General features: G+C 48.4%; 1 protein-coding gene across 1 annotated transcript in view; it reads right to left on the bottom strand.

The window, feature by feature from the left end:
* LOC147718121 (uncharacterized) overlaps positions 1 to 24,000 on the bottom strand; it is an 89,190-nt gene extending 65,190 nt beyond the window's left edge. Inside the window, exon 1 of the mRNA XM_086919196.1 lies at positions 23,942 to 24,000. Coding sequence (XP_086775322.1) covers positions 23,942 to 23,993 — 52 coding nt within the window. The 5' untranslated portion in view covers positions 23,994 to 24,000. The remainder of the gene's footprint in view (positions 1 to 23,941) is intronic.
* Positions 24,001 to 24,992: the final 992 nt, after the last annotated feature.

Genomic DNA, 24,992 nt, shown 5'->3' with positions numbered 1-24,992 from the left:
AACTCCCCGACTACCGCCAGAATGCTATGTTAGAAGCAGCATCGTCCAAAACCATAGGTATACACCCAACCAAACTTGCACAAAGAAGGCCAAAAGTAGCCCAAAAACCACAGCCTTCCATATGGAGCGTGCAACCCAAAAACCCAACTTCATTAGAGAGAAAACATCATTACACGCCGCATGTAGAGACTGGAGGGGATGTCTATACAATTAAATAACAGAAAGACCTCTAAGATCTTTAAGCACAGACTTCTCAATGTGCACCCAGAAACACTCATCTCTGACCCTTACTTCTGTGCATCAACAGGAACCTTACCCCCTTGGATGCTCATGACGGAACCGTTCCGTCATGACCACGCCCGTTTTCATTAGGGCCCAGCACTGGCGGTAAATCTGCACCGCACTGATGAGGTTAATAAATGATCTTATCTTGTATACAATAAGAGCTCAATGGAGAAAAGCCTTCTATGCAATGCTCCTGCTCTGAACATCCAAGATAATGGCGTCAGTCTTAGAGTATCCGTAGCACCCACACCCACTTTCAACGCAAAAGTAACCATCTCCATCTATAACAATGGGATTATCCCTGTCCAGTCATCAGACCGCTACCTAGATCTATTCAACAAAACTTTCCTTACCATCAAAAACGCAGTATCTAATAAGGAGTCAGCAACCTCTCAGGTACGCCCAGCTCTCCACATGCCGTGAAGACACCCATCTAATGTCACTGCACTCCCTACTCACATTAGGTGGTCCTCCCATGCCCCACCTCGCTCCAGCATAGCGATCATCGCATACAGTACCAACTATTACACACCCCTCAAAGGGGTGGAATCACTCCAACCAAACCACAAAACAAATCAGCGCCCACATGTCACTACTGTAAGAAGGATCACAGAGGTGCACAGCAATAAAGATATCTATACCACCCCTACTACACCCTTAGTTTTCAACCCCCTAGATAATCTTATCTTGCCCATGACCCATTCGTCTCAACTACCTCCCCCCAAAAGGTTACCATTCTGTACACCATAAGCCAGAAATCATGTCCTTCCAAACCTCCCGCAGCATGCTTACTCAGGCGAGCCCCATTCTACCACCACCACCCAGACCACCTCCCCTCCAAGCCCTCGGTCACAAACCTCAACAAGACCTACACCAGCTCAAGTCTGACATACGAAGCATAATAAATATCATGTCCATAGATGACTTACACCAGATGGCCCAAAATGTCTCCAAGAAGCAAAAGACTCAGCCCACTAGTACCCACCAAACACCACCCACGGCTACCAATCTTGCCACCCCATCTCATGAAATTGAGATCTATTCCTTAGACCAATGCTACCAAGAGGCCCATCAGCCTAAAGAAGCCACTATCAGACAGTGACGTTTACTCACTTCCATACACATATAATCAGGTACAACATGACAATACAGACAATCTAGCTCGTATCCAAACAATCACCACAAACCCACACAGAGAACCTAGGCAGAATACTAGAGATGTAAATAAGGCCAACCTTATGCTGGTTCCCATCACACAGATGTCCCCAGCTGACACCAAACCACATCTGAAATGCATGCTTCTCAATTTCAGATCAGCTATGAAACATACAGCAGATATTGCCAACCTCATCCTTGCTCACGAGCTAGACCTATTACCCCTAACAGCAACATGGCTAAAGGACTCCTCTACCTCAGTTGTTGATCTACTAGTCCCACCTAGCCATGACATTATAGGATCAAACCAGTCAAACCGGGCAGAGGCATTGCATGCATATACCGCAGTAAACTCCAACCTCCAAGGTATGCTCTTATAAATACCTATGCCTAAACATTACAAGCAACAACACACATCTATGCAAATTGCACCGGATATACCACCCAGCAGGAGACAACGTATCATTCATCGAAAATATTATGGAAACTGGGGATGCCTGGCTAAGGCTTGCGCCAAAGCCAGGCAGAAACCACCACTCTAGTCAGGGCAAGGAAGTCACCTGCCAAGATAACCCCTGCTCACCCCCTTGGTAGCTTAGCACGAGCAGTCAGGCTTATCCCGGAGGCAAGGTGTAAAGCGTTTGCGCGCGCACCCAGCAACAACACCCAAGGCCCACCACAAAAGAAACTCCACACAAGAGTGATATATATATATATATATATATATATAGCCTTTGTATTTTACCAAACACATTAGATAATAAACCACACAATTTACTGTGCCAACAGGCATGGGCTGAATTTACAAGGGATTATATACACAGGACAGGGTCACAGGGACCACGGTCAGGAATAAGCACTTGGTAGAACTATCACTTTGTAGAAATAGCACTTAGGACATAGAATAAATGTAGAGCAAAATACGCATTGGAGAACACAACCAGTAACCACTGGTAAAAGGTAGGAACAAACTACGCAACCCTAACCACCTTAGGCATATCAGGCAGGTAACCGTGAACTAACTAGCATAACTATACTCGGTAAAACAACCTCCTAAGCATAAACACATTTAGAGGTATAGGCATAAAGGCATTACACATGGTGCAGAAATCACATTAGGCAGGTAATCATATCTGCGCCAAAAATCACATAACTGACCCCAGGCCAACCTGGCCTCTCAGGGGCTCACAGGCCCAATGTCCAGGATGTCAGAAAAACAGGCCTAAATGAAGAAGCTGCCCACTAAGTGCTGGGCAACTGAGCCTGGCACCAGCGTGCCTCCTGGCTCTCCTCTGGGATTCCCAATAACACAGTGCCCAAAAACAACATGCGAGCCTTACAGGCTCTAGCAATAAACAACCGTGCCCTCAGGAGCCTCGTGGGCTCTAAAGCAACAATGCCGCCACACTAGGGGAGCAGCCTGCTGCCAACCAGGGCTGCTCTACCCTCTGAAATGCCCCCAATGCACATGGAGCCTCGTGGGCTCGGACTACAAAATGCCCCCACTAACGTTGGAGCCACGGGGCTCTGAATACCGAATGACCCCTTGAGGTTGAGAGCAAAGGGGGAGCGGCCCGCTGCCTCCCGGGGCCGCTCTCTAACCAAAGAAAATGCCCCCAACGTCAGAGTCCCACTCTGGGACTCCCACCAAGATTATGTGGCCCAACGTGACGACAGCACCCGCAGGAGGGGAGGGGCTTGCACCGGCAATGTGCCCAGACACCCTCCTCTTCTAAAATGAACACCGGGGCCCCACTCACCGGCTCGGCAGGACTCCTCTGACCGATCCCGCACTCTGGGCCTTTTCTCCTGGGCACCACGGAGCTCTCTTACTCGCCCGGTCCTGCTCCTGGGGCCGGGTGTCCTCACTGGTAAGGGGCAGGGCTCTCTGCACTTCGGGGCCTAGCTGGCGGCTGCACGTCTCCGTCACCCGGGATTCCTTTGACTCCACCCAGCGGCTGAGGGGGCGGGGAGCACTGCCCGTCTTCTTCTCCACACGGGGTACCGGCGATGTGAGGCACGGCTTCCCCAGGCACACGCAGGAGCACGGGGTAGGCTTCCGCTGCTTCCTGTCTAAACTCTTCCAGGTCAGGCCCGCCCATGTTGCGGCGAGGATTGCCTGACTTCCGGGATTCCCCAGATTGCGGCGGCGTTCGGCATTCGATCGGGGCAATGCAGGGAAGGCTCCCGCTTGAAAGTAAAGCACCGAAGCGGGGTGGCACCCAAAAAATAATAAAACAGGGTTGGCACCCGAAATTAAGGAAAAATGGGCAAATAAGCGGCAGGCATTGCAGGGTGGGCCCCCGCGCCGCAAATCAGCAAAAGGGGGAACCCCACGCCGGGGAATTCCTCGAGAAAGCGGATTGCAGCTCCGGGCTGCAGTCAAAAACCACAGCGGTCCCCTGAAGGACAAATCAGGCGCCTCAAGAAAAAAAGTCAAAAGTCCAGCAAGGTCCTTAGGAAGGCAGGGTGGGGCAAAGGCTGGGCCCAGGGGCCAGCTCACATGGCCGTCCAGGCAGGGAGGCAGTCCCCAGTGGTGGTTCCTCCTGGCGCCCAGCAGCAGCAGGCCCCCCTCAAGTTAGGATCAGGGAAAGAACATTTTCATGGGGTCACAGCCCCTCTTTTATACAGCTAACTCCTTTGTTTCAGGCTGCAGGGCAGGGGGAGAACCAGTTGCAACTGGTTCTGGAGCACTTTGTTGTGCTCAGCCCCTCTCCCTATTCACAGGACAGGCTAGGGTCATCAGTCGCACCACAGGGGGCGGAACCGCATTGTGTAGGGAAAGCCCAGCCCTATTCAGGTCCCAGGTGCACTCCTCCCAACCATCTGGCTGTCAATCTCTCTATTCACCACCGGGGCAGACCCATCCTGACTCTTGGAGCCAGGCACACCAGCCAGCTCCAGCCAATCACAAGCCAGACAGTCACTTCACATGTATTACACAGACATGTCAGCTTCTAGAAGTGGCACTTCCACACAAGACACAATAAATCCGCGCACATCATCGCGTAGCATTTAATCTCATGAGTCTGCACATACCAAACTCGACCCTGCACTCCCCACACATCAAGAACTACCATGGACACTTACATTTCCCATGCATTCCTATGGGAGGGTAGTCCAATCTCACCACACGCACTCAGAGTTCGCACGCACTTTACACTGGGACACAGGTTTAAAGTGCGCAGAAGCCAAAAACCACCAACACCACGTCACATATCAAAGCAAAATGTTTAGGGGTGAACCTGCCAGAAGGGCCAAGTCCAACAGAAACCATCACGACCAACGTAAGATATCACTGAACTCAGGTCTTCTAAGGTGATTTCAACCTTCACTGGAATGAGCAAAATGACCCATCAGTTAACAGCCTCAAAACCTTCCAAGCAGACCTCAACCAAATCTGTGACAGACCTACTCACATGGACCTAGTTATTGCTAGAGCAAACTCCATTCAACTTGAATCAATCGTCCCATGCGACCGGACCGAACATCACCTCATCACCTTTCTAATCAATGAAACAGTGAGGACACAAACTGCTACTTAAAAAATCAAAACACTACAAAAGGAACACTAGGGACACACACTTCAATGATCTGAGATCTCTCAGCAATAGCATCTTGCCTCCTCCGACAGTCATGTCTGATGTCCATGACATGACAAACCACTGCAACAACTCAAGGATGACCATTCTTGACACTACTGCGCCCCTACAGCTAAAATGACTTTCCACTAACCATGGTTCAATGAGAACCTTAACAAAGAAAGATGCAAGCTGAGACTAGCTGAGCGAGTGTGGAGATCCTCACTGTCCCTAGAATACCTTAAGCACCTGAGGTCACTGAGGAGCACCTACAACAAACGCATCAGAAACTCAAAATCAACTTTCTTTGGAACTCAACTAGACCTGGCCAGAAAACACCCAGACACCTCTTTGAAATTGTCAAACAACAATCCAGTCAAAAAACAAACTCCCTCACAATTGAGTCTAATCGGCAGCCAAACTTAGAAATCCTCCAATGTCAAATTCCACATGTATACAGATGACTCAACTGTGCCTAAAAATCTCCTCCACTGAAGATATCCATCTACTCAACACAACTTTACATAAAACTGGCTGATCAGAAACCACCTCAAACTCAACTCGCTCGAAACAGAATTCCTCCTAATTACCCCACTAAAAGGATCCCTTGACATCAAAGATTGGATGAAACATCTAACAGGCTTTAATAGCCTTCTACAAGTTATATATTCCATAAGATCATTGGGAATAACACCCAACAAGAATCTCAACATGCAAGAACACATCAGCACAGCCACCAAAGAAGCCAACCTTCAAATCAAAATACTAAGAAAAATAAAACCTTTCCTCTCCTTCAACGACCTTAAAACAGCTGTACAAGCACTAGTAATCCCCAGATTAGAAATTAATATGGAACTGCTACCTTATGTAGTCTGCCGAGATCCCAGGTGGCTCTAAGCGAAACACCAAATCACTCCTGAGCTAAAGGATCTAAACAGGCAAGGATACAGCTGAAAATTGCTTGCTTGACACATAAAGCACTACACTCCAACACATCGAAGTACCTAGCCAACAAACTGGAGCTGTCCAGTGGCTGCAGATCCTCTACGAGCACCACAGAAAGTTCGGAAAAAGAAAACCTACAGCCGAGCATTTTCCAGAACGGACCCTAGAATCTGGAACTCCCTTTCCCCTGAAATCAGACTGAATCCATCAATCACCTCATTCAAAAAAGAAGTCAAAGTGTTTTAGATGAACAAAGATCTACACTAGAACTCTCTGACTCACCGTATGGAAATTAACTAACACAATGTCTCAACCTGGGCTTTCACTCTCCATCGTCGTCTGGGTGTTTCATTCATGGACCTCCTCCCAATTTACACTGAGTGTTGACAGCATCTGTGTTGCTTGGTTGTCATATTTTCTTCTTGCCTAACTAATTTGAAAGTGCTCTGATACCATACTAAGGTCATTTCTGAGCTATATAAAAAACAAAAAGTTTGTAGGTGTGTCTAAGCCATGCCCGTTAAACCCTGTATCTTTGGAATACATTTTACCTCATTCAAATTCCTAGAGGTCCACCTTGTTTTTCTGTGAAGGGATCCTTGCAAAAGCTTAGCATGATAAAGCACAGCACTGTAACAGCCCCCTCATGCACCCTATGTGTAGTGGGCCTGATGAGCAGGGCTCATGCTTTGCTACCTCTCTGGCCCATTTTGTCGCTCTATGAATCCATTACACCTGAACTTGTAAGCATTCTCTGAACATGTGAACCAATGGCTTGCCTTGCTCCCACTATTACCATGGCCTTGAAGTGAAGTGTGTTTTGCCTTGTGCACGTTTAGACAAAACAAAACATTTGTTTCTCATTGATTCCATCTGTTAGTTTGCACCTGATCTTCCTGTGGGGTTAAGGCCCGTATACTAACACGTTTACCACAGGAGTCTTGGAGAACCTTCAGGTTTGTCACATGCTCCATGCGTCACAGGTGATCCAGCTGTATCCATTGGACCCTGAACATGTCATATAAGCGGCACCCAAACGTGAGCCGTGCACTTGGTCTATGCTCCCGTGGAGCAACCTTTCTTCCAACCCACTCACTTAAATAATTGACCCCACCTGGGCAGCGCTCTCTTGGCTGTAGTTCTAAGCTCCTCCAGTGATTGCCTTGGCTCCAGGTTCCTCGACGTATCTTTCATCTCTACCTCCTGTGCAGCTACTCCAGTTCCTCAGTGACTTCCTTGAGTCAAGACCTCTAGACCTTCCTCAAACTTGAAGCTCTAGGCTAAGTATTTGAAATCAGGTTCGAGCTCACTGTCCTTTTATAGCGGTAAGCAGGTCAGAGTATCTGCATCTTCAGGACTATAGACTTGTCTTTAACCCCTTCGGTGCTGATGACGGCCCCCGTCCGTCATGCACCGCGGTGGTCGTGTGCCGATGACGGCTGGGGACCGTTATGAACCCGCCCACTACGGAAAACGCCGCACAGGCGCAGAACCGCGGCCGCGCCTAAGGGGTTAAGATTCCTCTCAGTGACTTCCCTCTAGTTCACATTTTTTGTTCTTCCTCCAGATCCTTCCTGCTCTGTGTTTGTACAAGGACTACAGATGTTGCTCTGTGTTTCCCTGATGAACAGTCGTGCCAGAGAATTCTCCTGTGACCGCTTGATTCATGTATGAACCCTGTGCGCAGATCTGTGTTTCGAGTTTATCCTTGGAAGTGTCATTAACTCAAATCTATGTTCCGAGTGTTTCCTTGGGAGTGCCAGCAACTCTAATCTGTATTTCAGGTTATTTCTTGGGAGTGTATAGCTCCAATCTGTGGTTCCGGTTATTTTGTTTCCTTGCTGTGTTTCTGAAAGAGACTGTTAGTGTACGTTACTGAAGTGATTTCATATCCATTGTTTGAGAGGCCTGTAGTGTATTGATGGTAATTGCTTCTTCCTATTATGTCCAGTGCATTGGTCTTCACAAATCAGGGGTCAGGGTCCAGGGCTCCGAGGTCAGCGGTGGTGTATCTTAGGGGGTTCTGGCTCTGGTCGTGGCCAGGCGTGGACGGGCGCAGACAGGCTTGTCCTTAGCTCACCTTTGGAGTGCCGCTGGTGCTCCCACTGCGCGGCTGTGGTCGCCTCCATTAGGTGGGTCCTGGAAGGAGGGAGGGGTGCTGGGAGGTGGTGGGCAGGGATAGGGAGGAGGTGGGAAAATGAGCAGCAGGCGGGACAGGCAATGGGGAAAAAATAGTGAAGATCGAGGCAAGAAGCAGGAGAAAGCACTTAGAACAATGGGGGAAAAGGTAGGAGAAAGCAGGAAAAACGAGGCAGAGAGCAGGAGAAAGCACACAGAACAATGGGGGAAAAGGAAGCAGTAAAGCAAGGCAAAAGCAGGAGAGAGCGATGCAGCAGCATGGGAGAGCTGAGCCGGTGCCTGCTCAATGGGGGCCGAACTATGGCCTCCATTAAACAGGTCCTGGGAGGAGGGAGGGGAGCTGAGAGGAGGTGGATGTGGCCAGGCAGGAGGTGGGAAGATGGGAGGTGGGAGCAGCAATTGGAAACGCAAGGAAAATCTGTGAAGAACAAGGCAAGAAGCAGGAGAAAGCACTCTGAACAACAGGGCCAAAAGGAAGGGCAAAGAAGTAAAAAAACGAGGTAAAAGCAAGAAAAATCACTCATAACAATGGGGGGAAGGGAAGGAGAAAGCAGGCAAAATGAAGCAAACAGCAGGAGGAAAAAGCACTCAGACAAACAGGGGAGCAGTAAAAAGTTAGCAAAATACAGTAAAACACTCAGAACAATGAGAGAAAGGAAGGAGAAAGCAGTACAAACAAGGCAAAAAGCAGGGAAAAAAACTCAGGAAAATACAAGGGAAAGGAAGGAGAAAGCAGTAAAGTGTAGCAAAAGCAGGAGAGAGCAATGCAGCAGCATGGGAGAGCTGGGCCTGTTAATGCTGTGCCACACTGTTGCTGACCGGAACAAGTACGGTAAGTCTCTCTTTTCTTATTTTGTCCCAACTCCCCTTGGCGTGTGACTAAGGGTTTTGTTCCTTGGCACACCCTGTCCTCGAGAGGGACAAGAGGCACATACAAGGCTCCACTTTTGTCTCTGTGGTTCCCTTGGATCCAGGCAGAAGGCCAAGCACTGTCTGCTTCCACCGCCCGGATGAAATGGATGACCAGATAAAAATACTGAATCTTCTTCAGGCCTTGTCAGGCGACGCCCTGAGTGACGTAGATCAAGTGAGAGCCTTAAGGGAGGTTTGGCACAAGGTTCAGAACGCAAGACAGAAAATCTGACCCTTGGGGATGAAAGGAGGAGACATCGCCCTCATTATTCACTGCGATCGTCAGAGGGAGGGGTGGTCCCCAGGGCCGGACTGACCATAGCAGGCACCAGGCAATCCTGGGGGGGCCTGCCGAGCACTCAGCCAGGGCTGATTGTGGTTCCCAGTCCAGCCCTGGTGGTCCCTAAGAGTGCGCGTCCTGTCTCACAAGCCCACGTTGGCGATTTGGGAATTCAAGTAATTGCTTCTGCTGGCAGGAACACTATTCCTGATCATGTAACACTTTCCACTCCAGTTCCAGGCTTTTGGTCCCACCTGAATTTTTTTGGGGGGCTAGTAACTTATTTGATGCCTTCTCCAGACTTTGCCAATTGCAGTTCCTTTTCAACCCTTCCCATTCTGATGACAAGCTGAGCTCGTCATGGCCGTTAGAACGCTCGCACGCGGGGATAATTCCCCTGCTGAGCGTTCTAAGGAACGGGAGTGGCCGTGACGAGCTCAGCTCGTCATCAGCACACGAGCACTGTGGCTGATGACGAGCTGAGCTTATCATCAGCACCGGGGCGCTGTGCGCTCCCCCTGCCCCCAGCACAGCCGGGGAATTGCCCCCGCAGAGAAAGGGTTAAGCAAGGAGTCTTTCCCTCTGATACAGCCAGGATTGTCTTTAGGATATCCTATCTTTAGGGGACAGCTACCAACTGGGCTTTACCATATATTCAAGTTCAAAACTTTATTCGGTTATTAAAACAGAATAACCACAAAAGTACAATTAAAAAGAAAAAACAGTACACTCAAAATAGTTCCACGTAATTCAGATTATAATTGATTTTTGTGATTTAAAAACATTTTTAAGGAATGAGGAAATAAATACGACACTTAAAATACTATTGAACTTCTGTACAGCTAAAAAAGCAGGTCGACAACGGTTAATTCCCATGGTCTTCAGAAGTGGAACAACCCACAATCGTCTAAGTACAGTGTAAAATCTACAGAAAAATAATATATGTATATCTGTTTGTACTGACAGTTCATCACAGGGACATTTTATCAAAATATTTGACCAATCATTCATAACTGGAAAGCTGAGTAACCGAAACAACAAGTTCAATCTAAAACGAGTTAATAAAAACCTTTCATAGTCACTCATTGGCAAATTCAAATAAGGTTGTATATTTCTAGAGGACAGTTTGTTCGTGGGCTACTACCGTTATTTTCTTCATTTCGGTCATAGTTCTATTATCATGCAGGTAAGTCATACATTTTTCTTTTTTAAACTTTCTGGAAATGTTACATAGGGATGATGGTTCTGTGAAATAATGCCCCATACCCAATACAGTGAGGAATTTCCTCACATAACACAGCCATCTTATTTTGTCACATTTCTCTAGCCCGACCGCATTATTCATAAGCAAGCGGTTCAGGCCACATTCGTCAACTGTCCATATTCTATGCCATAGTAGAATTGGGGCAGTTTTTATAGTATCTTCCAGATAGGGCTTCCCCAGTTCCACATGACAAACATATGTTGAAACGCTTTGTGGAACGGCTAGAAGGTATTTCATAAAAAGGTTTTCAATCACCTGCAAGGAGCTCACATTAGCATGTCCCCATAGGCCTGCACCATATGCAACGATCGCTACACAAGTAACTTTATATATGGTTAACATTTCCTCGATTTACCACAGTTGAAGTATGCAAACCCCCATGATTTTCTTATTACCCGACTGCTGTAAATATTAAGTTTCAATATACTGTATTTTACCTTTCATTTGTACTCACATGCTTTGTTCATAATTACTTAATGTTGGTTATGCGTACCTTATATGAGAAACGTTACTGTATTGCTTATTTTATATATCCATTTATTGTAAGTCTTATCCCTTTCTTTCCCCCTCCTCCCCTTCCTCTTTATTTTCTTCAATAAAATCAAACTTAAAAAGAAAAAACATTTCCTTGATTGGTTTCCTCCCTATTTTACGGCTAAAGTTCTTTAGAGCCATAATAGATTTGCAGTACAATAATTTCCTAGTACTAATAGTGGTGTTCCATAGGCTCCTGCAATCGATTAAAACTCCTAAATAACAGAATGTTGTGGTAACATCAACTGGGGTAGTATCAATAGAGTGCCTTTCTCCTTTTTTTTGCACCCGATCCACGGTCCATGGTGAAGGTCTTAGAACAGTTAATTCTCAAATCTAACCTTTTCATAAAGTCAGAAAATGAGGTAACCAGCCTCTGCATGGCCTGCGGTGTTCTGGCCATCAGGACAGCATCATCGGCATACAGCAGAGTTGGTATTGGCCTTTCCCAGCCTTGGTTCAATTCAGGCCTCAGGTCCCTTAAACAGGAATGCAAACGAGACGAAAGGCAATGGCGAAAACACTTCGACGAGGAGAAGAAAATTAAATATAGATCCACCATAAAGAAATATAAATCTGCCCTCAACAAAGCCAAATCTACCTTTTACGCTGAAAAAATTGAAAAATCCGCCAATGCTCCCAGAGAGATGTTCAGAATAGTAAAAACCCTGGTAAGAGCCCCTGATCCGCCTTCATCTGAATTATCACCAGAGGAATCTGGCGCTTGCTGCAATGAACTAGCAAGCTTCTTTGGCACTAAAATCGAAAAGATTCTTCTCTCTCTTCCTCCCCTTCCCCTAACTGAATCTAACCCTCTGTTGATGGATGACACTAACTCTATTCCACCTCATCTTGCATTTTTCCATCCGCTCAGTGCCGAACTCTTTCCCCCTCTTTTCAACTCCATAAAAAGCGGTTCCCCACTTGACCCTGCACCCATGACCATTTTGAAACTGGCTCTACCCCATGTTAGCAAACACATCATTAACCTTGTTAACACCTCACTGGAATCTGGCATAGTACCACAAGACAGGAAGCTAGCCATGGTAAAGGCCCTGTTGAAAAAAACCAAACCTCAATCCTGATGATTTTTCGAACTATCGCCCCATCTCCCTCCTTCCTGGCATCAGTAAGCTTACCGAAAAGTGGGTGAATAAACAGCTAGCATCTTATTTGGAGACCTATGATTTGCTACACCCCACTCAAACAGGATTCCGGAAGGGACAGGGAACCGAAACAGCTCTGTTGAGAGTGGTCGAGGCCTTCAGGAGGATTTTGGCCGCAGGTGGCAGCGCGGCCATTATCCTCCTGGACCTCAGCGCCGCTTTTGACACGGTTAACCACCGTGTCCTTTTAGCCCACCTTGAGAGGATCGGAGTCACAGGCAAGGCCCTTGAATGACTCGGGTCCTTCCTTAGCGACAGAGTCTTTAAGGTTCTCGGAAACCAACTGCTCCCTCCCAGTGCCATTACAGTGTGGGGTGCCACAGGGTTCTTCCCTCAGCCCCACACTGTTCAATGTGTACATGGCACCTTTAGCAGAGGTAGTAGCCCCCTTTGGAATCCAGCTGATAAGCTACGCTGACGATACTCAGCTAGTAGTCTCCTTAAACCAGGTGGAACCCCTTCCGACTAATCTTTGCAGCTGCCTGGAGGCAGTTGCAGAGTGGATGGATGCGTCCCACCTGAAGTTGAACGGGGGGAAAACTGAGCTGATGCTGCTTGGAAGGAAGGCCATTTTTAATAACTCCATCATGTGGCCTCCCTGTATGGGGCCTGGCCCCATTCCAAAATCTGAGATAAAAAGCCTCGGCTTCTGGCTTGATACGGAATTGTCTTTCAAAACCCAGGCAAGAAAGACAGTGGCTACTTGCTTTGGTCCAATGAAAACAATCCGCAAAATTCTCCCCCAGTTACCCGAAACCGCCAAGAAAACCATAGTCCAGTCCCTCATTCTATCAAGGCTGGACTATGGGAACGCACTCTATCTAGGAGCTCCCATCTCAGTCACCCGACAACTTCAGATTGCCCAGAATTCCGCAACAAGGCTACTCACTGGTACCAGCCATCGTATATCAGCTGCACCTTCGCTGAGGACCCTGCATTGGCTCCCAATAAAGGAGCGGGTCCATTTCAAGACCCTCTGCTTGGTCCATAAAACTCTTTATGGGAATGGCCCTCCCATCTTAAACCATCCAGGGATCTTCGCTCAAAACAGCAAAATCTTCTTATAATCCCCAGGACCAACAGAGCCCGAACAGGGGGCCGTCTCTTTTCGCGAAATGCGGCCAGGCTGTGGAATGCTCTTCCTCTTCCACTCCGTCAAGAACCCAGCCTGCTCGCATTTCGAAAAAAGTTAAAAACAGCTCTGTTCCCTAAGATATAGATAAGCTGGTTCATTGTACTTTAGGTTTCCACATCTATTCCTTCTGTTCAATATCAAGCGCTGGGATGCTTCCGAGTAGCCATGCGCTATAGAAGAACCTTTTCAATTCAATTCAATTCCCCCAATATTTGCAAGTCCCTACACTTGGTCAATAGTGTGTTCTCCACATCATTGATATAGAGTGTAAAGAGAAACGGAGCCAGGACACAGCCGTGGCATATACTTTAAATTCCAAAAGATTCGGTGCATTCTCCGTTTTTCCCAAATCTAACTTTCGCGGATGGTGCAGCATAAAGTTCCCGAAGGAGGTTTATAATAGAGAGATCTATCCCCAAGTTACCCATAACCAGCCAGAGTTTGCTGTGCGAGACTCAGTCAAATGCAGAGGTGAGATCTACAAACGTTAAAAATATTCGACCCTCCTTGGCTTTGGTATATTTTTCAGTTAAAATATGCAAGTTCAAACATTGTTCAACTGTTCCAAGCCCTTTTCTGAAGCCGTACTGTAAATCGCGTATTATTTTATTCTCATATGCCCATGATTGAAGTCTGTTTAAAATTACTCTTCCTAGGAGCTTGACAGTGGAGTCCAGTAATGATATTGGACGATAACACTGGCAACTGTATCGATCACCCTTTTTAAATATGAATCAAAGACATTTATAGAGCGCACTACCTACCCATAGGGTCTCAAGGCGCTATGTGCCGTTACTGCTCGAACAGCCAGGTCTTGAGCTTCTTCCTGAAGGAGAGGTGGTCTTGGGTCAGGCGCAGGTCGGCCGGGAGGGAGTTCCAGGTCTTGGTGGCCAGGTAGGAGAAGGACCTTCCTCCTGTTGTCGCTCTCAGGATGCGTGGGACGGCGGCGAGGGCGTGGCTGGCTGATCGGAGGTGGCGTTTGGGAGCGTAGAAGTTGATACGGTTGTTGAGGTAGCTCGGGCCTTGATCGTGGAGAGCTTCGTGTGCGTGGGTAAGGAGGCGGAAGGTGATATAGGTACTATCAATGACTGGCACCATGAAGGGAGTATGCCCTTATGTAAAGTGGCATTAAAGAGGCGTGCAAGGATCGGGCCCATAGTTCCCTATTGTTTTTATTATAAATCGACCGGAACCCCATCGGGCCCCGGTGCTTTCCCTCCCAAGGATGCGTCAATGAATTTGTGTACCTCTGCTACAGTCATTTCCGGGGCTTAAACACTACGAGGGTGGGTACAAACTCCCGTCTGGGCCTTCTCAAATGCACCATCTCCGTTATCATGTTCATCAGAGTACAATCTTGCAAAGTGTTTAACCCACTCTCTCGGATATTGTCACTTCTAGTGGATCTTTTTTATTATAATTCAGGAGAGGAGCATTAACGGCTTTCCAAAATAATGTGGAATCTTTGCTCAATGAGGCCGCACACAAGGCCTCCCATGCCTCTTTCTTAAGGGCGTTTTTCCTACTTTTAAGGGTTTGCTTATAAATGTTCCTACATTCTCTAATTAGACCAGTATCCTTTACTAGGGCATGTAAGGCTTGTTTTAAATTTGAGTGCGCCTGTGTACATGCCGAATCAAACCACCCCTTTTGCACATTATTTCTACCTTTAGTTTCAACCCATAGTAACTTCCTGATTTGTTCAGCGATCATCAGGAAGTTCTTGATTATATCAGGGTCTGTGGTATTTCCATCTGTACATACATAGAATTGGGGCAGCGTCCTTGCAGAAAGTCTTCTGGACTCCATTTTAAGGAATAGCCCTTTTTTCTAACCATGGAGATATTGTCAACTAATGTTTTAAACTTAGCCACACCACACGGTTTCTTAATTTTCACTCTCAGGAGTAAACTTAAAGGAAAGTGGTCGCTAAGTGAAGTATCCAGAATAGCAAAGTCTTGTATCATACCCCCATGTCGAACGGTCATAATGATGTAGTCAATTGTTGTATTAAAGGTAGGAAGAAAGGGGACCTCCGGGCTTACCCGTCCATTTACAAAACCCATATCATTCCCAAATATGACTCCATTTAAATAGTCCCCACACTTGGAACGATCAAAGTGACTAAAACTAGTATCTTGATCAAAATTTACTCCACAGGTCCCTCTCTCTCCTGTCGTGCATATGGAACAATTAAAGTCTCCAGCCCATATAACACAAACTTCCTTGCATCGCCCTTCCATCACAGATTTAACATTACTTCCTAGTGTTTTAAAAACAGTTCCCGCCCGCCGTGGAGCCACGCCACCTTGATCTAAGCCACGCCCCCTACCAGTACTTAACGCGCTGAATACGAGCCGCGCTCAGATACCTGGTAAACTCCTGAGGCACAGCCGGGAGATTTTAATCGCTAGAACATTCTGCTTTTAAATTGTTGTATACTGTGTTTTTACTTACTGCTTCACTAAAAAACGCTGCTATACTTAGGCACTTTCTCGGACTTGACCCCCCCGCCCAGCCGAGGTCAGCGCTGACGCGGGAGAGGGTATCCCGGTGCAGGACACGCCTTCATTTCTGAGGCCACTCCCTCCGAATCCCCATATACACATGTGCTTCCACGAACGCGCAGCGGACGGGCGCTGCGGGCGCGCCGTCTGCGCGCCGAAGGCCCTAGGCCCAGACACTATGCCCGATTCTCAAAGCCGTATAAAATACTCTCAAGACAGGCTCCATGCATTGAATCCAAACAAACATCCCAATTGCACATATATCCTCAGGGAAGACAACCCATTCACGGGCTGTGTCCTCTGCAACCCGCTGGAGGAGCAGGCACACCTACAAACCCTCCGACTTGGCCTTCTCAACTGCAGGTCTCTTGTCAGACATGCTCACGAAATAAATATCCTCGTCCAAAACTTTACGCTGGATATACTGTTTCTCACAGAAACATGGCTAACGCCGAACAGCGACTTTGACATGGTCAACGCCGTCCCCCCGGCTACCAAATACGTTTCCTAATTAGACCTGTCGGCAGAGGCGGTGGGTTAGCCATCCTATACAAGGACCACCTCACCTGCAGGATTGACAATGGCAATGTCAAAGATTGTGAAAGTTGCAACTTCACTCTACAGATCTCGCCTACAATCTCCCTTTCCGGACTGTTAGTCTACCGACCGCCAGGCCCACTGGGGGAATTCGCCAGCTCACTGATGGATCATGTTACACTAAAAGCAACCACTGCCTCTAATTTCCTTCTCCTTGGGGATCTCAATCTTCATTTCCTTGATCCCACGGATAACCCTGCAGCCAACCTATTGACAGATCTCTCGTCAGTTGACCTGCATCTCATGAACGCACAAGCCACCCACGAAAAAGGCCCGCTTTTGGATCCGATTTTCACGAATCTCGGTAACTTCAAATCTCAGGCACCCATCTCTTTTCCATGGACAGACCATTTACTGATCCCCATGCACTGGCATCTCAAAACCACTCCGACCCAACCAACCAAAGCCAGGACCCTCGTAAGGCGCTGGCACAAGCTGGTACCTGAGACTTGGGAAGCTAAGCTGAGAGAACCCACCCCTCTCCCTTCCATGGATCCCAAAACTGTGGATAGAGAATTTAACGACTGGCTCACTCATTCCCTAGATAATCTCATTCCCCACACTAGCACGCTCAAACTGACCAAGAGGATCAATCTCGCTCCTTGGTACACCCCTGCATTGAACGCCTTACGGAAGGAATGCAAAAAGTCAGAACGTATTTGGAGGAAGGATAAGTCGGCGAATAAAAAAAAAGATGTATTCCAGACAGCCATGAGAGCATACAAACTGTCACTCCGTATCGCCAAAAGTGCCTTTTATGAGGAAAAAATAAAAAATTCTTCCTGCTTGGCTAGGGAAACTTTCCTTATCCTTAAAGAGCTCCTACAGGTCCCTGACCCCCCAGAAAAACACCTGGACCCCAAAGAAGCGGAGGACAAATGCCAACCCCAAAACACACTACTGGGGATGCCAACATTCGCAGGTATGCCAGTGCTGGGCGGACTTGCTCAAAGTTATGCCCTCTTTAGAGAGGAATGATAGATTTTCCTGCGTAACAAAACAAAAAAATAAATTTAAAAAAAACGCAAAAAAACAATCATATGTAGGGTATTCTGTTCGGAGAAGTTGTCACATGGGCAGAGACTCAGCATCCCTTTTTTTAAAAATCCTTTCGGGGAAAGCTAGTAGCCAGGACACCATATTGTGCTTAAATTTAATTACCCCTCCCACGCTTGTGACGGAACTGCTCCATCACACCCCTCAGGTGGGCTGTGCTGGTGACGGAGCGGTTCCATCACGGCCCGCTCGCCGTGCAACGCTGATTTCGCACCTGCGCGGCACGTTCTATTGAGCGGGCAGGGCCGTGACGTAACCGCTCGGTCACAAGCACAGCCCACCCGAGGGGCGTGACGGAGCGGTTCCGTCATAAGCGTCGGAGCGCTGCGCGGCCCCCACACCCCTTAGCTCTGCGGTGGAATTGCCGCCGTAGCAAAAGGGTTAAGACAAATGGATGATAAGGTTTATTTAAGTATGTTAAATATGGTTGCAACTGTCTACCTAAGCTCAACATGACGAAGCTTCTCACAGTGGGTTTAACTAATTCCCTTTCCTCCCTTATTAACATGGATCCTTCCTAGAATTGCCGCTTCAGGTCTCTGATGGCAGACTTGCCGAGAGCTCTAGGGCTTGAAAATAAGTCAAGACAGCCAAGAGATTCCAATTGAGTCTTGATATAACAAACCCAAGGTATGTCTTGCCCTTTATCCAAGGAGATGCAGTCTTGGATGATCAGCTGATTCAAATTAGGAGAGGGTTGAGCCCAAATTCTCAGCCAGCACAAAAGGGGGCCAACCGCAATCTGGTCTGAAATAAAACCAGCTCCAAGGTCCTCATGGATATTAAAGACTTGGGTCGAGGCCGGGACCAAAAGCAATGTTCGAAAAAAATTATTTTCAACTGCCTGGATTTCAGCAGTCTCTATGGATCCCCATATATCACTCCCGTGGGTCACCATAGGGAGACACTTTGCGTTGTATATCTTCATGAGTGCCGGGAGCGGTTTGAAGCCGATTCTTTTTGCAAACTCTAAAATGGCCCCAGAGGCTCTAGCTAGTGTACCACGAACGCCTATCGTCAAAAAGCATGCCTAGATGAGGGAAGGCAGGGACTTTTGTTAGTTCCATGCCCTAAAAAGTTGGCCTTCCTTGCTTTGCCTGAGCCAATAGACAGAGTGTGACTTCTTAAAAATCGCAATTAAATCCAGAGAGTCCATAAAATCAATAAAACAATCTAAGAGATTGCGGCCCTCTCGAGGTCCTTGCCACCAAGACCGCGTAATTGGCAAAAAGTAATGCTGGGATCAATTTAGTGCCGGCTTTTGGGATGTCTTTACAACAGGAAGTCAGGGCGTCCCCTAGTTTATTGATCTATAGTGTAAACAGGGGAGCCAAAGTACCCCCCTGTCGGACCCCTCTTTTGACAGCCCAAAAGTCAGTTAGGCTGCCATCCTTATTATATCGCACTGCGGCGGAGGTATTGTTGTGTAGGAAATCAAATCAACATCCAGACCAATACTATAGAGGGACGCCCAGAGTTTTGATCTATTTACAAGGTCGAAAGCTGAGGTTAGGTCCATAAATGCCAATTGGAGATCCCCACGCTTTGCAACTGGGTACTTCCCAATCACTAGATAAAGATTAAGACATTGTCCCGATGTACCCTTTCCCTGTCTGAAACCATATTGGAGATCAGAGATGATGCCATTTTGGTCTAACCAGTCTGTTAGTCGGGCAAGGACAACTTTCCCCATAATTTTGGCCGCGGAGTCCAAGAGTAAAATTGGCCTGTAACAAGTCGGTTCATCTCTGGCTCCCTTTTTGAAAATCTGTATAATTACCATTTGAGGTTGTGGAGCGCAAGAGTCCAGTTACCTACTTGGTGGACTTGCGGTCTACTAGAAACACCTTGAGGGTCCTACATGTCAACCACCTTAAGTCCCACTTAGAGAGGTCGGAGGTTGTCATGCTAGTCCCGAACAGCTCCAGCGATTCCCAAGGACCTAGGCCTGTTTCCCTATCAATTGGTATCTCTTATACCACTTTCTTAGTATATGGTTTAGGTGGCCCCTAGGGCTCATCCACATTGTGCAACTTTTGTGTATTTTAAACTTTGTTTTGTTTAACGCTTGTGCTTCTGTGCTCATAAAGAGTTCAGGGGATATTTGTAGTTAATAAATATATATATATATTTTCAATATATATATGTGTGGTGTCCTTTCATGTGGTATTCAAGGAGGTTGTGTATGGTAATACAGCTGGCTTCACATGCCTTTCAGAGTTTAACCTAAGACTGCTTTGTCCACGTTACCACTAGGATAACTGGTCTACAAGGTTGACTTACAACCGATCATCATAAGGGTTGCTTGGCATGGTACAAAGTGATCACTAGAACTAGTGAGCATTATATACCAGGCCAACTTCTCACAACTGCCCCCCTGGGTGGGTGATCTGGAAAAAGGACAGCAAGCACCTGAAAGACACGTAGTATCGCCGCTACTAGTTACCTCGATCATGCAAGTTACATGCACATACACAACACGGCCCAGGGCTAGACAGCTCCTGTCCCCAAAATAGTGCCGCCTGGGGCGGATCGCCCCAATGTGGCTACACCGCTGAAGGAAAAGCAGAAGGAAACCCAAAATTTACATCAGTTCTACCTACCCTGTTTGAGACATCCCACTCATAATATCACAGCTAGTGCAGTACCCTTATCCCCTATCTGCCCCGTCCATGACCTCTGCAATGTCTGCAGACCGGTCCAACACACTGAGTTTGACCACAATTCCCCTGGTAGCACCTTCAGGATACTACAAATGAAGCCAAAGCACCTGATCACTAGACTAACTGGAGACCTGCCTTTGGGACAGTACCAGGCCGGATGAAGGGGGGGGGGGGGGGGGGGAAGAGGCAGTAAGTTAAAAACAAAGCTGGAAGGACACAATATGTAAGCAGACAGTAAAGGAATAGATTCCTGATGGTGGTGGGTAACGACTTATGTATTTAAAGTGCTACGGGGTCCCAGCCTATGACTTAAAGCACAATGAATATGCAACTCATTATTTTAGCACAGTATAACATGTACTTGAAGTGTCACATGTCGCTGTATAATGTCTTTAATAAGTCACTGCATCAATGGAAATGTCACATTAGCAATGCGAATACTTGGAAGCTATGATATTAACCGCCTGCGCTACCTCACACAAATGAAACCTGCCACTAGATGAAACCCCATCTCTCTCCAGCAGGTAAATGAATCACCAGAGTGTACTTGCCACTGTGTGTGGCCAAAAAACTGCTCAATTTACAAGGAACAATGTAGTACTTTTAACACCTATGTACAGCTACAAAACTGCGAAACAAAAGTTCCATTACTGAAGAGAAGAGTATTGTGTAGTGCAGGCCCATTTAATAGACTGCCCCGGTTACTCTTCCGGTTTGTCACGGTGTCCAAGGCCAGAGCCTGCCACACTCCCTCTACACATAAGAGAAAGCACCAGAGCACGCCTCCATGATGCCGAAATCCAAGAAAAGGCCCTGGACTGGAGCACCTCCTTCCTCTCTGGGAGAACCCAGAGCGTATGCCTCCCCCCCCCCCCCCACTTCAGCTCCAAAACCACTGAGATCTGCGGCGTACCCAAAGGCTCATCCCAACGCTGTTCAACGTCTACATGGCACCACCTGCCCACGTCGCCGGACTGCACAACCTAAACATCATCTCCTATGCCAACGACACCCTGCTGTGCCTCTCGCTCACCAAGGACCCCCACACCGCCAAAACCAACCTCCACTAAGGAAGGATGGAGGTCGCCAACTGGATGAGGGAGAGCCGACTGAAGCTGAACTCTGACAAGACAGAGGTCCTCATCTTTTGGCTCCACCCATCAACCTGGGACGACTACAGGTGGCAGTCTGCACTAGGAGCACCCCCCACACCCACGCATGAAACCTAGGAGTTATCCTCGACTCCACATTCTCCATGACAAAGCAGGTCAACGCCGTCTCCTCCTCCTGCTTCACCAACCTCCGCATGCTTCGAAGGATCTTCAAGTGGATCCCCACCGAAACTAGAAGGACGGTCACCCAAACCCTCGTCAGCAGCAGACTGGACTATGGCAACACACTGTACGCAGGAGCCCCGGCCAAACTCCTGTCACGACTCCAACGCATACAGAACGCCTCTGCACGACTGACCCTCAACATCCCCCGCCGCAGCTACATCAAAACCCACACCAGAAAGACCTGCACCTGCTCCCCATCAAGAGGATCACCTTCAAGCTCCACACCCACAAGGCACTCCACGACACCGGACCAGCGTACCTCAGACGACTGCTTCTACACCCCCGCCTGCCAGCACCGCAGACCACAACCTCGCCACCGTCCCCCGCTTCCGAAGACTGACCACCGGTGGCAGATCGTTCTCCCACCTATCCGCCAAGACATGGAACACCCTCCCCATCCGCCTACGACAGACCGAAGACCTTCTAACCTGCAGGAGACTCCTCAAGACCTGGCTCTTCGAACAGTAGTAGTTTACCCCCCTAGCGCCTTGAGACTCACTGGTATGTAGTGCACTTTACAAATGATATGATTGATATCTTGGAACAGAGCAGGCACCTGAAGATAATGGTGACTGCGCACGAGGTGCTGCTGGTTTAAAAGGCAAGCACATCTTTCATGGGAAGAGAAGCGAGCAGAGAGATAGCACTGCCGCACTCTGCACTGACCGCAGACGGGCGGCAAGGGGAAGGGCTCTCAAGGGACCCGGCCTGGAAAGGTGCAGCACGTGCTGCCGCAGGTCTGACGAGGGTTACAGCACTTCATGACTGGAAGAACTGAGACAGGCAGCACTAGAGGAAGGGAGACAATATGACCCACAAGCCTCTGGATGAGAGGTTCACTCCTGACAGACCCACCCTGGACAATCTGTTGAATGAAACAGCGATGTCCATGAACACTTACCTCACAAGACTACAAGCCCATGCCATGCCAAAGAGAACGGAATAGAATGCATTGCATTGAATATGGAGCAGGCAGACTTCATATCCCAGAATGCACCATCCCTTGGACACTTACCTCACAGGACTACAAGCCCATGCCATGCCAAAGAGAACGGGATAGAATGCATTGCATATGGAGCAGGCAGGACTTCATATCCCAGAATGCACCATCCCTTAGACACTTACCTCACAAGACTACAAGCCCATGCCAAAGCGAACGGGATACAATGCATTGCATTGAATATGGAGCAGGCAGGACTTCATATCCCAGAATGCACCATCCCTTGGACACTTACCTCACAGGACTACAAGCCCATGCCATGCCAAAGAGAACGGGATAGAATGCATTGCATTGAATATGGAGCAGGCAGGACTTCATATCCCAGAATGCACCAACCCTTAGACACTTACCTCACAAGACTACAAGCCCATGCCAAAGAGAACGGAATAGAATGCATTGCATTGAATATGGCGCAGCCAGGACTTCATATCCCAGAATGCACCATCCATTAGACTCTTACCTCACAAGACTACAAGCCCATGCCAAAGAGAACGGAATAGAATGCATTGCATATGGTGCAGGCAGGACTTCATATCCCAGAATGCACCATCCCTTAGACACTTACCTCACAAGCCCATGCCAAAGAGAACGGAATAGACCTGGAACTCCCTCCCAACCGACCTGCGCCTGACCCAAGACCACCTCTCCTTCAGGAAGAAGCTGAAGACCTGGCTGTTCGAGCAGTAGCGGCACCCCCCCCCCCCCAGCGCCTTGAGACCCTACGGGTATGTAGCGCGCTTTATAAGTGTCACTGATTGATTGATTGAATAGAATGCATTGAATATGGAGCAGGCAGGACTTCATATCCCAGAATGCACCATCCCTTGGACACTTACCTCACTAAACTACAAGCCCATGCCATGTCCAAGAGAACGGAATAGAATACATTGCATATGGAGCAGGCAGGACTTCATATCCCAGAATGCACCATACCTCATAGAGCATAAATATGTTCAGAAGCCTGGGTTAGGATCAGACTCAAGACAGGAAATGACACCAAATATTACAGGAGGCCTGAACGCTCCTTTTCTTCGAGCCACATTTATTAATTATTACAGCTCCTCTGGCTGTTAGGGACCGCCCTCTATGCACCCCAAACACAGCACCACCTCTGGCGGCTAGGGACCGCCCTCTATGCACCCCAAACACAGCACCACCTCTGGCTGTTAGGGACCGCCCTCTATGCACCCCAAACAGAGTAGGATTTTGCTCTCACAGCAGAGAGGCCACAGATAGAAGGGCTGTCCTCCCGCTTGGCAATGGTGCAGAAAGGTTCAGCCTCCGGTGCTGTCCAGAGCCCTGCACATCCCATTCATTCCCCCCCAGCGCCTAGAGGAGATGGTATAAGCAGCAGTGGGCGCTGCACGATGCCCCCGCACACTTACCGCCCTGGCAGAGACACAACGCGAGCAAGGCCAGAAAACAGCGGGGCTCCATCACAGGAGCACTCAAGGAACCCCCTACACACCGGCACCTTTTAAGGAGGAGCCTCCGTGGCGGGCAGACGGCGGAGCCAATGGGCGAAGAGGCGGGGATATCAATCAGAGGATCAGCTGAGCGGGGGGGGGGGGGGGGCACGCCAGGTTCGGCGGCCGCGCCCCACTGGGTTAAACAAGCATCGGCAATGCAAGAGGTCTCATTTACTTGAGTTTGAGCTGGTTTTGGCATTGTATTCGACAAGGACTTGTATTTGTTTCACAAACCACAACGTAAATAAAAGGCTTGGTCATTTTCAATGCCAAGAGCTCAAACTCTTGTAAATGCCAGACCCTTTGCATTGTCAATGCTTGTTGAGTTCACTCCCCTCTCCTGCAGGTTCCTGTCGGGACTCCATGGATGAATGGTTTGTTCTGTGTTTCGATGTTTCTTCCTTTCATGGCCGCTCTGGACAAGGAGTCGCCATCCTGTGAAGCTGGCCGGGTTTGTATCGGTCTGGAAGGACACATTGATAACAAGCTTTGGCAATGCAAGAGGGCTCAAGAAGTCACGATGCTTCGGCTGGAAAAGCTGAGGTCAGTGGCACGCCAGGGTTTGCTAAAGTTGCTCAAACTTCCCCAAGCAAGGCCTGCATTTGAATAATAAACATCAAAGCTGGAGCGGCCATGCAGGAGGCGTGAACCGTTGCAGGGACTGCACCCATGGGGCAGGGGGCACTGCGGGGGTCCACACACAGGGTGCCTCTTGCAAGGGGTGGAGGCCTCTCCTGCACCCTGGCACCTCGGGGCAGCGCTCCTCGCATGAGCTGCTGCCAAAGACCCCGGTTAAGGGGCGGGGGTCTGCTGAAGGGGTTAATGCGCCCCTCCTCCATCATGTGGCCCGAGGCCGAAGACAGATGAGGCACATCAACGGCCCCTAACAGATGAGACCATCCAACACGTCATCATGGATCAGGGGGCCCCTCGCTGGCACAGGGGCCCCGAATGCATTGGAAAAGCC

The sequence above is a fragment of the Lissotriton vulgaris genome, chromosome 4_2, assembly GCF_964263255.1.
Source record: "Lissotriton vulgaris chromosome 4_2, aLisVul1.2, whole genome shotgun sequence".
Classification (NCBI taxonomy): domain Eukaryota; kingdom Metazoa; phylum Chordata; class Amphibia; order Caudata; family Salamandridae; genus Lissotriton; species Lissotriton vulgaris.
This window is presented reverse-complemented; position numbering and strand designations above follow the sequence as displayed.